The sequence below is a fragment of the Rhipicephalus microplus genome, chromosome 4 (genome assembly GCF_043290135.1).
Source record: "Rhipicephalus microplus isolate Deutch F79 chromosome 4, USDA_Rmic, whole genome shotgun sequence".
Classification (NCBI taxonomy): domain Eukaryota; kingdom Metazoa; phylum Arthropoda; class Arachnida; order Ixodida; family Ixodidae; genus Rhipicephalus; species Rhipicephalus microplus.
In genome coordinates, this window is record NC_134703.1 from 31,063,665 (window position 1) to 31,080,064 (window position 16,400).

Consider the following 16,400-nt stretch of genomic DNA (forward strand, 5'->3'; position numbering starts at 1 on the left):
CATTCGAACGCACTGGACAGAACAGAGGGCGATGTACTTTGGGAGGGCAGTGGCAGCGGGCATGACGATGATTCTCAATCAGACCTCTCAATCAGCAATTCCGACCAGGCCACGCTTGACCGGATCTCACTGGTTAAAGTACGTGCTAATTCAGTTAAATAAAGAAGTATATTTCATTCATCTCCAATTTCTTTTATTTTCTTTAATGTACATACTTTCCGTATTAAGACTATCGGACATTATTTTGTGTGGATTCGCGAAATCCCCGCGTAGTTTGCGCACCCCCTTCTCGGAGCCCCCGAATCATGAAGAAAAAAGTGCGCAAATTTTGCATGTGAATGCGGTAAGTCATTTGCCTTTATTAACAGTGCTTCTTGAGGTGACAGGCCCTGAATTGAGGTGCTACTAAGGGTTGACCAGAAGACATCTTAAAGCGAGTAGAAACTGGACTGCAACATTTGTGAGAAGACAAAAGCTTCTCCTTTAGAGACACACGGGTATCTTCCAGAAGATCAATGATGACGTTATAAAAGGGCGATTTCTTTTCTATTAAATGTCTGTGTATTACACGCAGCTACACCTTCATTTACACATCACTGAACTAGCAAATATTGTGTACATGTTATAATCATGTAAATACGGTATGTTAGCTGTTGATACCTTTAGATATTCATGTACAGCAGCTGATATTTCAGCTTTGTTCGAGCTCTGTGAAAATCAAGATTTCCTCTCGCAAAATGCTGCTGAGTGGTATCCTGTAAAGCTAAAACAGAACTTATGTACAGAAAGCTGGGCCGGCAATGTGTCTAACCATAACTTCCAAACAGGTATTCTCTAGGCTTGTGCAAATAGTAAATTCTAGGTTCAAAGTGACTTCAAATAGTAATCTGGTCGAACCATTTTGAATCGAATTTGAATTCTATATATCACATATCACAATTTTGAATAGTAACAGGGTTTGACCTTTGGCAGCATGCAAGTGATAACCTGTTTAATGTGTTATGTTTTAAAATTTCCTATAATTAGAATATATAGGCCAAAATAACAAGCTTTTAAGCTTCCAAAATAATGAATCGATGTGAAGCTAATAGTATGTTCAATTAGCTTTAAGGGGACATGCTACTCAAAAAAAAGTTTCTATATTTGACAGCCTAGGGAAGTGAAACTTTTGCAGTATTTAGAGGTTTTGATGCTCGCTTCAAACATGTAATCAGTTTTATAGTAAGCTGCATAGTTTTCATTTTGTACCATGGCAATGTGTAAAATATAGATCTTTTTAGAGACACTTTCTGCCACTGAGTTTTTATGGTTCTGAGCCAATAGTGGCTCATACTGCTCCACAATAACTGCAGACTGCAAGTAACTAACTAACAAGAAAGCGCATCTTAGCCATTTTAACAGGCAAGAAAACTAACAAGAAAGTGCATCTTAGCCATTTTAACAGGCAAGAAAAATTGTAATGTGAGAAGTCTTAGAATGCCGAGGCCTCACTAATTGTTTATTTCAGTTTCATATTAATTATAAAAGTGATATCAAGCTTCAAAGAAAATACTTGCATTCTTCACATGTTAAGGAGCATGTGGGCAAAATTTTATTATGATCTGGCTATCAAAAGTGCCAAAAACATGACGTCAAAACTCAAAAAGCTGCCCAAAACAGTATCTTGAGAAAAACCGCATCTTTTAGGTATAAGTGAAAGCTCAATATGTGGCTAGGATGCATTTCTTAAAATTATTTCTTTCGTCATGAGAGCTTCGGAATCATGGTTATTTTGAGCATGTGGCTTTGGTGAACTGCTCATGCGAAATACAATGGCAAGCAGCTGGGCGACAATTTCCAGGAGACTATAGACAACGAGCTGTCTTTTTTTTTAGTAGCCACCTTGTGTTTTTTTTTTTTAAGTGGTTTTAACCTACTTCAAGTTAAAATACAATCTTCACTTTTTGTGTGTGAAAGCTGAGAAACTACACTTGTGAAAACAAATAAAAACAAAGAATACGTAATTTTGGAAAAAAAGAAGTTTCGTTTTTCGGCTCACAGTTTTCCTTAAAGTAACGGGTTCGCGGCAATGCATATTTTGCTTGGAAAAGTGTAATCATGGTAGAGCAAACCTCCAATGCAGTGAAACCACGTTTACAAAAGGTTACATGAGGACTAATATACCACACTTACTTGTTCTTTTGAATAATTCGAAATTGTTAATAAGTTAAGTTCTAATCGATGTAAGTTCAAATATTCCAATATTCGTTAGCATATTCGAAGTGCTTGAATATTTTCACAAGCCTAGTATTCTAAACTGCGACGCATTAATCAGGCCCACTTACCCACGGACTGGGCCCGAGCGCATGCGAGAGGTTCTCTAACGAAGCCGAGCTTGCCAGTGGTCCCGACCGGGGACGCCCCGTTGTTGTCGCATGAGGTGCTACGTGGAAGGAACTCGAGCGCAGCCCCTCGGGTCCTTCCGTACTCCGACGGGCCTCGGTGGCCGAGCGCTGACGAGGAGCAGCAGCGCTGGCCTCCTGATTGGAGTTCCGCAAGGCCAACAGTTGTGTCTCCAAGTGAGCAATGCGCTTGCGGGCGCTCTGCATCTCGGCATGGCTTTTCTCGGACGACGTTTTGCCATACTCGTGCAGCAATTGCTGTGAATGGGGCACCGATGTAGCAACCGTGAGACTGTGAAGCAACTGAATTATTAAAAGGTGAACATATTCAACAGAGATCTGTCTGGCTGTGTGAAAATTCCTATGAATAAAATAAACTCTTCAGCCACCTATAGTACTCAGTCTGTAAAGTTAAAATTTAAAAACTATTCATTGACCCGAGGTTTCGGGACAGATTCGGTCCTTTATTCAGGGGTGACTGTTCGGCCAGCTTCAAAGCTAGCGACGTTTTTGGTGGTGTCCCCCTCTTCATGGTCATTCTTCCCACCACAGCAACAATAATGGCGGGAAGAAGGACAATGAAGAGGAATGTCATGAGCAATCTCCCTTCAGAAAAAAAAAAAAAGATAACGAAGTATAGAAGATGGTCGCTTCTGCATGAGCGCGCACACCATTTAGCGAAGCCCGAGGCACTTGACCCAAGCTGCGATCGGCGCGCAAGCAGCGAGGAGCTGGATTGTCGACCTGGACGTGGCAGAGGAAAGTCACATCGCCAGTTAGCGTACTGACGACAGGGGCGTCAGGACAACGACTTGGCAACATGTGACGCGGGTGTCTCGACAAGAAAACGGATTCCTCGACCTGCTTCGAGGAAGGCTGCTCGAGATGAAGCCACCTACAGCAAGCGCCAATGTTCCTGGCGCAAATTCCCTTCGAAGCAAGCTGCCGGAGACAGTCCTTGGGTGACCACATCAGCGTGCAGCACCGGGTATCGCCTGTGGCTGCTATGCCCAATCACCGAGGCATACGCCACGTAACCAACATCAAGTGATAACGACGACGGGCGACCACATCAGCAGCGGCAGGGACGGCTATATTCGTCGAGAACCACGAAAGTGACACAGCGCGACCGATCTTGGACATTATCGAGTCGTGAATCGGCTTGGTCAAGTAAGGTCGGCGCGAAACGTGTAGCGATAGTTACCTGATGATGATCACGACAGTTTGGAAAGTGAAGGGATTTGTTGGAAGATTAACCTTGGGAGCTATTACTGCTTGTTTGGTACATTTTTATATATATTTTTAAAGTGCCGTTAGTGTTTATTAAATGGGTTTTCTTGTTAACCGAGTCTTGTCTCAGACCATCAACCGCAGCAGCAGCCCGTAAATCCATGACAGGGGGACACTACCAAAAAAGCCCCTAGCTTCGGAGCCAGCCGAGCCCCTGAAGATGGGGCCGAATCGGTCCTGAAATGTCGTGCCAGCTTATAGTTTTCAAATTTTAACTTTATAAAGTGTAGACCATAGGTGGCTAGAGAGTTTATTTTATTCGTATGAGCTGAAGTGTTCTAGTATTGCAAAAGCCGCGCTACGTAGCTGCATTATGTTTTATTTTTTCGAGAAATATAACGACAATAATTTAGAATAATTTTACCAAGTTACTCTTAGCAACCCTCCAGCTGCGAGCTTTGTGCATCAGAGCGGATTATCAGTTTCGCTTAAGCATGTGGCAGGAATGAGGTTCAACTCAATGAATTCAACTAATAAGCAGCGACAAAATTGGCAAGGCACCTTATTTATCAACATTCTTTCACAAAAATAGAACACATTTTGCAGAAAAGCATTGCGAGTGCTGGTGCTGAAAAAATTCTGATTTATCAATGAGACCGTATTTTTTCAAACCTACCCAACAGAATACAAGAGGCGCCACTATGTGTAGAATCGTTGTCCTCCTCTGGGGGCGTTTTACGATTGCACTGCTACTACAGTAAAAGCTTGTTATTTCAAACTCAAAGGGCACTATACTGCTGTTAGAATTAAGCGAAGTTCAAATTAGCATGCGGCCCCAAAATTGAACAGACACTGCACCACAATGCGTGGACAGAACCCTCTGAAGCCACGTTTACACTTGCTGTTAAGAATGAAGTTTATGAAGAATGAGCACAGCACTCACCATCAGGTATGCCTGCTCCTTTTCCAGCATCTTCTTGATTGTCAGGTACGAGATGTTTGTGCATTGTTGTTGCTTTTCAGGCTGCAAAAAGAGAAGGGCCTCCTTTGTCGGCACACTTACACAATCCACGAAACGCAATGAGTTCTTTCCAAGCCGGTGCAAGCAGTCTTCTACATTTTCAATAAAATACTGAGTAATTTTGCATCTGCCTCAATTTAAAATATCATTGTTATAAATCTTCATTAAAGCACTCAAATGAGCACAAGTGTGAAAACATAGGCAATTGAAAGTTTCTTTTTGTCACGTAAATGGTATTCTAGTGGCTTAGCATGAAGGCAAGTTATAGACAAAGCACAGTATTGAGATATTTATTTTGTCAAAGCCAGTTCTGTTAACCCTTCTCCCCCCCTTCCACCCACATACATTTTGAAGTAAAAAGCAAGAAAAGGACAGAGAAGACACGATTACGTGTTCCTCCTCCTAGCGCACCGAACCATTTTTTTTATTCTTCCCATATTTTCTTTTTTTTTTTTTCACACTTCACTTAAAAATAGAAGTACACCAACTTATCCAGTTTGTTCTGTTTATGTACCACTGTGCCCTTAATCAGCAACTGCATTTTGTTGTAGACATGTAGTATAATGTTGAAATGCATGTGCCACAATCAAGCTTTCAAATCTTGAACCCAACAGTGACAGATTCATTTAGTTGAAGTCGGTTGTGTCAGTGGCTTTTGCTCAAATAAATAACAGTTTCCTTATTTTGAGCTTACTAATTTGATGCTTACTAAAAAATTTGATGCTTACTAAAAAAACTAGTAACAGAAGGATGCACTTTGAGCACTATCTGACCAATAAAGATTGCCACGTTAAACTCGCTGGGTGTAACCTCCTTGGTTCTAGCAAGGTTTAGCGAGGGTTGGGCCGCAGCGCCATGAACTAGCGGCGGTGAAAGGTGGGAACTAGACATGAAGCGCAGGTCCTAAGAGTGTGCACGCGTGCAGCTCCTCTAGTCCGGTTGTGCCTCCTCTCGTTTAGCTCTTGGCATGTTCACTGTATGGCGGTTTCAATATGATGAATATATGATGTAAAGATAGGAGATGGCGGCACTTGGAGTATTCACTAGATGGACAGACAGATGAACAGATGCTTGCACGGACGGACGGATGCACAGACAGATGCACTGATAGATGGATGCACGGACAGACGCATGAACAGATGGACAGACGGACAACACACGAACAGACAGAAGCAAGAACGAGCGGACGGACTGATGGATGTTTTGCCCCACTCATCATCATGCACTCAGCGGATATGCTGTGATTTTTTTTTCCCGTTCCTAAGAGCGCATCAGGCATGCCTGTTTTTCGAAGTAAACACGATGCCCCCCTGGCGTCCATTGGTTCGTGTAATGTGTCAAACTCCATTTTAGTGTTTCAAATAAATTATACTTCAAACGTCACATTGAAATGTATGCTGAACACTCAAAATGTCTCTTTCCCTTTAAGGTTTTTTTTTTTTTAATATAATTTGCTTTTCTAAATGCATTAAAACTGTGAACAAGCAAAACCAAAACCAGAATTGAAATCAGCTGCAAGTTGCCATAACGTGGCTGCGTCGAAGCGCCACTTCGATAGCCTTCATTCCACTGCCCAGATGATCTGCCTCCAAGTATAGACTGATGGATTTTATGAGATGACTCATTTGAGGGCTGGCTTATAATATCCACCTCCTGAGTACAAAAGATTTTGCTGTATACCAACCATATGCAGCATTTGTGGCTACAAATTGAGCCTTGCTCTGAGTAGCACGTTCACCCAACCACTCAGCCAACGATATGTGTTTAAGTAAACGGTTTACTACACACTTCTTTAACAAAGCATTTGTTGCATGCTTGAACTGGTGAACAAAGGTTGCTGCAAACAATGGCTGTACTCCTTACCCAAAACTGAGAAGTATAGCGTTGTTAAATTAAGAGGCTTGAAATATGTGCCACCCTTTCATCCAAGAAATACCCTATTACTTTAACACATATGTATCGGAGCAGGAACAGTGAAACATACATCAACCGGTTGGGGCCCAGTGATACGTTCTGAAGACTGTTTCGAAACTAGCGGCTGGTGGCTGGGGGGTGAGGCTGCAGGTGCCGTGCTGGTGGTTCCACCAGCACTGCCAGTGTTGTTTGACCGCTCACCACCACCCACACCAGTAGAAGGTGGTCCAAGCAAGGTGAGTGCCACGTGTGCTCCCGACTTGATAAGATGCACTACGTCCTGGTGGTTGGACTGTGTCACCAACGTCCCATTGACTTTGATGATACGGTCACCTTGGTGAACACCCGCCCGTGCCGCTGCCCCACCTGCACACAAATACACACATTAAAGGGTAAAGTTCCTTTTACAAGCTACAGCTTTGCTGTGCAGTAATGTTATTCAGGTTAATACAATAACTGTACATTGCCAGAGTAAAAGATCTGCTGCTACGAACACTGTGGCTAAACTGAAGTACTTACTGTATGTGTGTCTTTGAGCGGATCCAGTTTATACAACTTTTAGGTAGCAGCGATAATGATAAAAATCTAAAAGAAATGCACAATGGAAGTACGATTGGAACTGTGCAACAGAATCCTATGTGACAATTGTATAAGGCAACCTGTTCCATTGCACTAACATTCTGGAAAAAAAAAAAGATGTGCAGACGTGCTATATATGTTAGAAGCACAACTAGCCATATTATTTCCTAAGGTGAAAAACACGCACATGCTAAATGCCGAACTGATCAAGCACAATTAAAATGAATGGCTGAATAACAGTCGAATAATGCAGCGAGGGAGCTCACCTGGCTTGACAGACTGCACGAAAACAGGGTTATCGCCTGAGACAGTCAGACCATAGCCCTTCTCATCCCGCCGCACGATCAGGCACCGTTGAACCAGCAGAACACCTGCATAAACACACAGGAATATGAACCATTAAATAAGTCCCAACACAAACATTCAAACACACATCTGCTGCTACATCCCACTAATGGGAGCACATATGCATCATCTGTACAGTATCAGCTTCAAATGCAGCATAAAGCATATTTTGATAAAGTTTCAATGTTTGTGAAAGCACTGGATAGGAATGTGAAGCCCAGAGGAATGCATCACGCAGGTACCCTTACAAAGTTTAGATTTCACCGGTTAATCGGAGCCAACGCAGGAGCGATACCTGATGATGCAGAGCTAAACAAGAGAACAACAAATGTAACACTGCAGCAACTTGTCCACTTACCGGCTCTGCTTAATGCATTGACAGTAAGATGAATCATTAGCTCAGAGTAATCTCATTATTTCTCTTCGACAACACACTGATACAATTAAAAGAGAAAAGTTCTAATACACTGTAGTTGTACAAAACGCCACAAGATGTCGCTACAAGCTCACTGCTATCATCAATGGCTTCGGTAACTGGGTGTCTGCAAACAAGCTCATGGACAAATCTACCCCAATATTGTTGCACAAGCTAGAGCTTCCTGCTGCCAGAATTATCCAGGCTGTGGAGAGATAACTACTTCAGCACTCCCCATCACACAGCATCGTCTGCATCGTCATGCAAGATCAGTGGAGTTTTACATTCAATTGAATGAAAACAGCCATGTGTGCCATACACATGTGAAATTTGTACACCTTTAGAACTCAAACTCAGCATAGCCCAATCTAAGTACAAGTCAGCACAGTGTTACACCATGCCACTTACACATATTACCTATTACACAAACTATTACAGAGTGCACAAAAGCAGCCATCATTTTGCAGGAAAATGATGTAAACAGCTATTTGAGTAGCCGATGTGTCCAATCTAAATCTAGCACCAAATTTGCAATGTCATTGCTTCAATCTTCACTTCTCAACAAGATGCTTTACAAAATTTTGAAACAACAAGGGTTCAGCACTTTTGACAGTGCAGCAAGTTAGGCAACGAACATGACAAAAACAAAACTTCAGCTGCCGGCAAGACTCTAACCGATATTTATACACTTCCTGGCTTCTTTAAAGGGCTACTCACCAGACACCATACAAAATTTTAGTTAGACAGTGGAAATTGTTGGCTGTCTGATCAGGAACATTTTCTCACAAAATTTTTTTAGTCAGTTCATTCCGAGCTGAGAAAACAGTTTTTTTGAAGCGGCGCGAAACGAGGATGAGAGGAGGCGAGCTCGAAACCCTTGCCGCTGCTCTGCATAGCCTTCGTAACCAAATCTCTTCCCTGCCCTCTCCGGCATCCGACCAAAAGGTCACGTGCGTATGACATGCCCGAATAAGCCCAACCCCTGTGCGCGCGAGCGGCGTTTTTTTTTTTGACCAGCGTTGTTTTGAAGTCTACTACTTGTGTCTGTGGGCTGGTTTAGAAACGCTGGATTAGACGCGGTAGAATAGATGAGCACAATTAGTGTGCGGACGCGTAGGAGCATTCCACGGCTGTCTGCCTCTATGCGCTGACCGCAAAATCGCTGGGACACAAACGCATGCAAAACGCTGGCACATTAGCTCCGCATTTCGTTGCAATTCACGGGGGAAAAAATGAAAAAAAAATTACTCACATTTCCTTATTGCATCTCATTATTTATCTAGAGATTTATTAATCTATTGAAGTAACAAATATATAAACTATGCATGTTCTGTTAAATAATTTTCGCGATGTCATGTGCCACTATTGGCAATGTCAGAACATAGCCGTCTATGAGAGGACCAACGTCACTGCATTGCCGTGTATGTAGGGCCATTCATACATGCACGCCATGCCCTCACTCTCTGGGCGCGTGCCCGCAAAAGGAAAGGGGAGCAGCGTTCAGCTTAAAATTTAACCCATTTACACGGCACGTAGCGTTGCAAATTTTGGCAGGCGTGATCATGAATGCCTCATCTACGCATTGCGTTTGTCAGCTCAAGATTGTCAAACCTGGTGAGTGGCCCTTTAACAATCACCATGCTAAGTAAGTGCCGCGGTTTGACAATCAAAGAAACAAGCAGTCGCAGTGCTCAACATAGCAGAATTTCGTCTGTTTGCTGAGCACTGCAACTTAGCACACTGACATGGCAGCACTTACAACATGGCACAAGATGGCCAGTGTTACATTCGGCACCAGTACCAAGAGGGAGCGGCATTCTCTGTCTTTGGAACAATGCTTAGAAGGGCTGCTTGCCAGCTGACAGTCGTTCAAGCATGTGCATTACCCTGCCGAGCTGGTGTGTGAGGTGCCAAAGAGCCCAACACAGCATGGTGATACTAGACGACAGTAATGGTTGGCACACCACCCTTGAGCAGACAACAGCATCAGCACGGACGATGACCCATTCCAGCTAAACAAGCAATTACATACTTCCAGATGGCGAAGCCTTTGAAGCACCCAGTTGTCCACATGTGCGCCCCAACACCCTACAGCCTTCATGCATCAAGGATGAACTCACTTGACGCCACATGCAGAGAGTCTGGTGGCTGCGCCCTAAGCGAGGACACTGACCTGGGCGGGTGGGAGCGGCACCCTTGACAGCGCTGTATATAATGTGATTAGACCATACCAACCAACTTGAAGCATTAAATGCAAACATTTTGACAGAAGTCGGTCTGGCTGGGTGGAAGATTAAGGAAGTGTAATTACCTCCAGCCACACTCTTGCACAAAACCTGACGTTTTCAGATGAGTCACATAATGGCCAGGAAAGCGTCGACGTGCTTCCCTGACCATGAGAGAAGAAGAGAGGGCCAAAACTAAGCTTCGAAAGAACGTATGCACAGCAGCTTTCATTCACCTTGTGGCACATCATATGTCGAGAAATCAACCACCTCTTCACAAAGACTCCTGTGAACGACGCATACAACCCCCCTCCCACACTGGCCACACCAGCAGTTACAATGGGAACAAAAGAGAAGCCCAAAGAGTCATCAAACCGTCTGTTCCAGGAACTAGTGAGCAGCTCACCAGAGTCCTCGGAAAACCTGGAGTCAAGGTAGTTCGTAAGCCGGCTTCAACGCTTGCATGCTTATTACCTTGGCTGAAAGATCGACGATTCAGGGAGAAACACCAGGGCGCTGTATACAAAGTGATGATGATGATGTTTGAAGTTTTGTGGCGCAAGGGCCATTTCACGGCCAAAGAGCGCCCGTTCATGTTAGTAAGAATATGGACAATGATTGTGATAATGATAAGCGGCTGTATAAGGGCCATAAAATTCCTCGCGGTAAGGCGGGTAAAAACATACAAGTAATAAAATCATGACCATGCCGTGAAAGATGTGTGTGGTGAGGATAGATGACAAGAGTTGGTGCTTATAAAAAACGATAGTGGATATGAATGGCATTAGCACAAGTGCCTCACTCGTTCATACCCTTGCGTCCAAGGACCGTGAGGCAAGTGCTTTCTTGTGTAACCGCCGCAGCAAAAACCTCTCTAGAGAGGTCGTGCTACGGAATGCCCGGGTGTATGATATGAAAATTATTAATTTCTTTTAAAAACGCTGACAATGATTTATGACTAAAAAGCGGTTCCCTACCAACGAACATTGCAGGGTGTAAAGGTATATGTTGTCGGTAGGGTAATGTAAAATGTTGTTTTCTTATAGTTTCTAAGTGCTTACACTGGATTAACATGTGAAGGACGGTTAATGGTTCACCACATCTGTCACACAATGGTGGATCGCCACCAGACAAAAGATATGTGTGTGTCGTGTATGTGTGTCCTATCCTGAGTCTCGTTAGTATTACCTCTGTATGACGCGATTTCGATACAGGCAGCCAATGACCAAGGTGTGGCTTAATAATGTGTAGTTTGTTTTGTGTGTGTGTATCCCACTTGCTCTGCCAGTAGTCCCGGAGGTTTCGTTTGAGAGACGGCTTAAGATCAAGGGCCGGGATTGATATGGATGTAATGGCGGTGCTCTCATGGACGGATGCAGCGAGCTGATCCGCCCTCACGTTGCCTTGGATCTCACGGTGCCCTGGCACCCAGCACACTACAACATGTTGTTTGAGTGTGTAGAGTGTGCACAAAATGGAGTAAAGTGAGACAAGGACCGGGTTTTTTTGTTTTTTAAGACTGTGCAGAGCCGTTACCACACTGAGGGAGTCTGTATAAATTACCGCTTTTTGTATTTGTAATTGTTTGATGTGTTTAGCTGCCACAAGTATCGCGTAAGCTTCCGCTGTGAAGTTACTTGTGCGTGGATGTAGAGGGCCAGCATCCGAAAAGGATGGGCCGACAGCAGCGTAGGACACAGAGGAGTTAGTCTTGGAGGCATCTGTGAAGAACTCAGGACGTGTGTATTTGTGTTGAAGTTCCAAAAAGTATGTTCGGATATGGGCAATAGGTGCATGTTTTGTAACTTCTAGGAAAGACACATCGCAGTCTATAGTCTGCCACTGCCACGGTGGCGGGTATGCTACAGGAGCCATTAAACTGTGTCCAAGTGACACTGCAGTTTCTTCAGCTAGACACTTCAGGTGAACTGAAAAGGGCTGCCTCATCGAAGGCCTGTTTTGAAACAGGGTTGAGCTCGACAAATCATTAATTGTAGAGTATGAGGGGTGCTCCTTGTCTGCTTTCACCTTAAGGAAATAAACAAAGGACATGTAAGTTCTCTGCAGATGAAGCGACCACTCATTTGACTCAACATAAAGGCTTTCTACGGGGCTGGTGCGAAAAGCACCCGTATAAAGGCGGATGCCCAAATGGTGCACGGGGTCCAGCATCTTCAAGGCACTTTGAGCAGCAGACTGATAGACAACGGCCCCATAATCTAAGCGGGTGCGAATGAGGCTTCTATAGAGGTTCATGAGGCATTGCCTATCACTACCCCACGTAGTACATGACAACACTTTTATAACATTCATGCCTTTTAAACATTTTGTTTTTAAATACTTGATGTACGGTACGAAGGTCAACTTGTTGTCCAAGATTAAGCCTAAGAATTTATGCTCGGCTTTGACGGACAGACGTTGCCCGTTCAGTCGAATGTCAGGTTCCAAGTGCATGCCTCTCTTTCGAGAGAACAAAACACACGTGCTTTTTTGTGGGTTCAGTCGGAATCCGTTTTCCTCTGCCCATTTGGAGAGCTTGTTTAAACCTAACTGAACCTGCCGCTCACACAATGCCAGATTGCAAGACCTAAAGCCAAGCTGGACGTCATCGACATATGTACAATAAAACATATTGCGAGGGATGGTCAAGCGCAAGGAATTCATTTTTATGAGAAAAAGTGTGCAGCTAAGTACACCACCTTGTGGCACGCCTGTTTCCTGAACAAATGTTTGGGAAAGAACCGTGCCCACTCGGACACGGAATGTCCGGTTTGACAGGTAACTTTTGATTATGTGAAACATTCTTCCGCGCACGCCAAGGTAGGAAAGGTCTCTTAGAATTCCGAAACGCCATGTTGTATCATAAGCCTTTTCGATATCGAGGAACACAGAGAGAAAATATTGTTTATGGACGAAGGCGTCTCTGATCTGTGCCTCGATACTGTCACGGGGTCGTGACGTGGCCGAAGACAGGAGACTTCGTGTTAGGATTTAACTGTTTATTTGGGCGAACCTGTGCCCGGTAAACTGAAAGTCCAATTACAGCAGCAGTCTCGCACAGATAGCAGTCTCGGACTGATAGCGGCGAACGGAGCGTCGGCCTTCGATCAACAACTGACAAGCGGCGAAGCGCGTCGGCATTTATACTCTTGCCGTCGAATGTTCTAGCGTTATCGCTGGCGGTGGCGTAGGTTCCAGAACAATCTGTACCGTTCGCACAGTGGGCGTGATCTTATCGAAATGATCTACTACAGTCCGGAACCTTCTAGAAAACTGCAGGCGCGGTTTGCGCTGAGAATCGTGCGGTGTTTTCGGACGATAACAAAAACTTGGGAAATGGAACGTGGCAATACGAACAAGGTGGTCTGTGGTAGATCCACCTTCTCGAAACCCGCACTGAAATGGGTCGAGCAAATTATTTGTTTCAAGGAAATGTACAAGTCGGCAGTTTATCATTTTTTCGAAGACTTTGCACAAGCAGCTTGTAAGTGCTATAGGCCTATAACTCGAGGGTAAAGAAGGGTCTTTGCCCTCTTTCAAAATGGGAATAATAATAGCCTCTTTCCAGGAGGTAGGAATAGCGCCAGAAAACCAGATAGCATTGTACAAACAAAGTAAGGTTTTTCGTGATTCGATTGGTAGGTTTTTTAACATTTCATACACCACACGGTCAGAACCTGGGGCAGAAGTACTGCAGGAGTTTAGAGACATTTGCAGCTCAGCTAGACTGAAAGCTTGGTTATATGCCTCGGATCTAGTGCATTTGTGTTCAATTTTCTGCTTTTCTATTCTTGTTCTGTATTTTTGGAAAGTGTCAGTATAGTGGGATGAGCTGGACACCTGTTCGAAGTGTGCACCGAGGAAGTTTGCCTGATCTTCCAAGGTATCACCCCGAGTGTCCACGAGTGGAAGTGTGTGTACTTGTTTTCCTGCTATCCTACCGACCATGTTCCAGACTTTAGCCTCCTGTGTGTATGAATTGATCCCTGATAAAAACTTCTGCCAGCTTTCTCTTCTGGCCTGCCGACGCGTTTTCCTGCCTTGAGACTTTATTTTCTTGAAGGTGTCAAGATTTTCGGCAGTCGGTGAGTTCCGAAGCAGCCTCCAAGCTCTGTTTTGCTGTTTGCGCGCGTTTCGGCATTCAGAGTTCCACCATGGCACACGCCGTTTTCCTGGGTGCCCATTTGTTTGTGGGATGCATTTTGTTGCAGCATCAATCAAAAAAGCTGTGAAGTAGTCAACAGCAACATCAATGCTTAAAGTACATATGTCACTCCAATCTATACGAGCGATGGTATGAAACCGTTCCCAGTCGGCTCTGTTTATGAGCCATTTGGGAACACGGGGTGTACACTCAGTTGCTGTAGTTGTGCTCAAAACTACGGGAAAGTGGTCACTTCCGTACAGATTACTGACGACTTTCCACTGGAGTAAAGGCACAAGAGATGGAGACACTATGCTTAGGTCTATGGAGGAGTAGGTGTTATGTGCGAGATTATAATAGGTTGGTTCTTTTCTATTTAGGAGACATGCGTTCGACGAGAGAAGGAATTGTTCGATCAGTCGACCTCGCGCGTCGCAACGAGAGTCTCCCCATAGCCTGCTATGCGCATTGAAGTCTCCAAGGAAAACATAAGGCTCCGGAAGTTCATCAATTAAAGAGTGTAGATCACGTTTTTGCAGCTGATAGCTAGGAGGGATGTAAATAGTGCAGATTGTGATTAGTTTATCAAAAAGAACCGCTCGAACAGCCACTGCCTCAAGGAATGTCTGGAGTTGTAAGTGCGTGCATGCAATTCCTTGATTCACTATGATGGCAACACCTCCGGATGATGTCATGGCATCATCACGGTCCTTTCGAAAAATGACGTATTTGCGAAGAAAATTTGTGTGTTTTGAATTAAGGTGTGTTTCTTGTACACACAGAACTTTTGGTGAGTGTTCGTGTAGGAGTTCTTGGATGTCGTCAAGGTTTCTGAGAAGGCCCCTGACGTTCCATTGTATAATTTGAGTGTTCATGGTGAATGTAAAATAATGCTGTGTGTACGAAAAGCGAGTGGCTGTTTACACGGGGAGTTTGAGTTCACTTAACAGGGCCGTCACCAGGCCCTGTTATTTGCTTTTTTGTTTTCTTGGCGAGCTCCAAGGAGCCACGCCGCTCTTTCGGCACCAAGGGTGCCGACGTATCCATTGCCTCCTCGGAGGCACTGGATGCCCGCACGTGCGGGCTGTTAGTTTGGATTTTGGGCCTCGCCTGGTGAGGGGAGGCCTTGAGACCCGAAGACTCTGGAGTCTCCAGTCTCTGTTTGGGAGTAGGCGGTGTAGCCTGGGCTACAGCCGCCTTGGGGGCAGGTGCCACAGCTGACGGCTCGCTCTGTGCAGGCCGAAGGGGTGGCGAGGGCTGGTGCGGCGTTGCCCCCTGACGCGCCGCATCAGCATATGTTGCGCCGTAAAATGGCGACACTCTTCGTCTTGCTTCTTTGAATGTGATGTTTTCTTTGACTTTAAGAGTAATTATTTCTTTTTCTTTCTTCCAGTTAGGACATGAACGCGAATACGCGGCGTGTTCCCCGTCACAATTCACGCAGTGAGGCGTAGTAACACAGTTATCAGATGGGTGGCCGTGGCTACCACATCTTGCACAAGTTTCCTGACCCCGGCAGTTCTGCGAGCCATGACCAAATCGTTGACATTTATAACACCGTCTTGGATTGGGAATGTAGGGACGGACAGAGAGTTTGATGTATCCTGTGTCTATAGATGAAGGCAGTGTGCTAGATGCGAAGGTGAGTATTAAATGTTTGGTAGGTATTTCTTTGTTGTCTCGTCTGATGACGATTCGTTTCACATCTGTGACATTTTGCTCTTTCCACCCTTCAAGCAGTTCCTGTTCAGATATTTCAAGAAGGTTTGCTTTTGAAACAACTCCGCGTGAGGTGTTCATTGATCTATGAGGTGAAATAGATACTGGGATATTACCAAATGCTACGAGACTGCCAAGTTTTTCATAGTGGTGTTTTTCAGGCAGCTCAAGGAGAAGGTCTCCGCTAGCCATCTGTGTAACCTTGTATCCTGGGCCATAGACCTCTGTCAGAGATTTAGCAACAAGAAATGGAGATATTGCTCTGGCTTGTTTTGTTGGGTTTTCGCTGTGCACAACATGGAATTTGGGAAAGCATTGTCTGGGTTGGCTGAAAATTGATATGTCATTGGTGCGTCCCCTCTTAGGCGGGAGACGATCTAGGAGACGGGGAAATGCAGGTGTTCCCATAGTAGTGTACTTTTTGTTC

The 16,400-nt window shown here is 44.5% G+C and overlaps 1 protein-coding gene across 6 annotated transcripts in view; it reads right to left on the minus strand.

Moving 5' to 3' along the window:
- Positions 1-16,400, minus strand: part of LOC119171824 (rho guanine nucleotide exchange factor 11-like) — a 150,416-nt gene that overhangs the window by 110,017 nt on the left and 23,999 nt on the right. For all 6 annotated transcript variants that reach the window (XM_075892454.1, XM_075892451.1, XM_075892453.1 and 3 more), the window contains 4 exons: positions 7,392-7,496; positions 6,617-6,912; positions 4,555-4,635; positions 2,325-2,639 (listed from right to left, as the gene is read on the minus strand). In XM_075892454.1, coding sequence (XP_075748569.1) covers positions 2,325-2,639; positions 4,555-4,635; positions 6,617-6,912; positions 7,392-7,496 — 797 coding nt within the window. The remainder of the gene's footprint in view (positions 1-2,324; positions 2,640-4,554; positions 4,636-6,616; positions 6,913-7,391; positions 7,497-16,400) is intronic.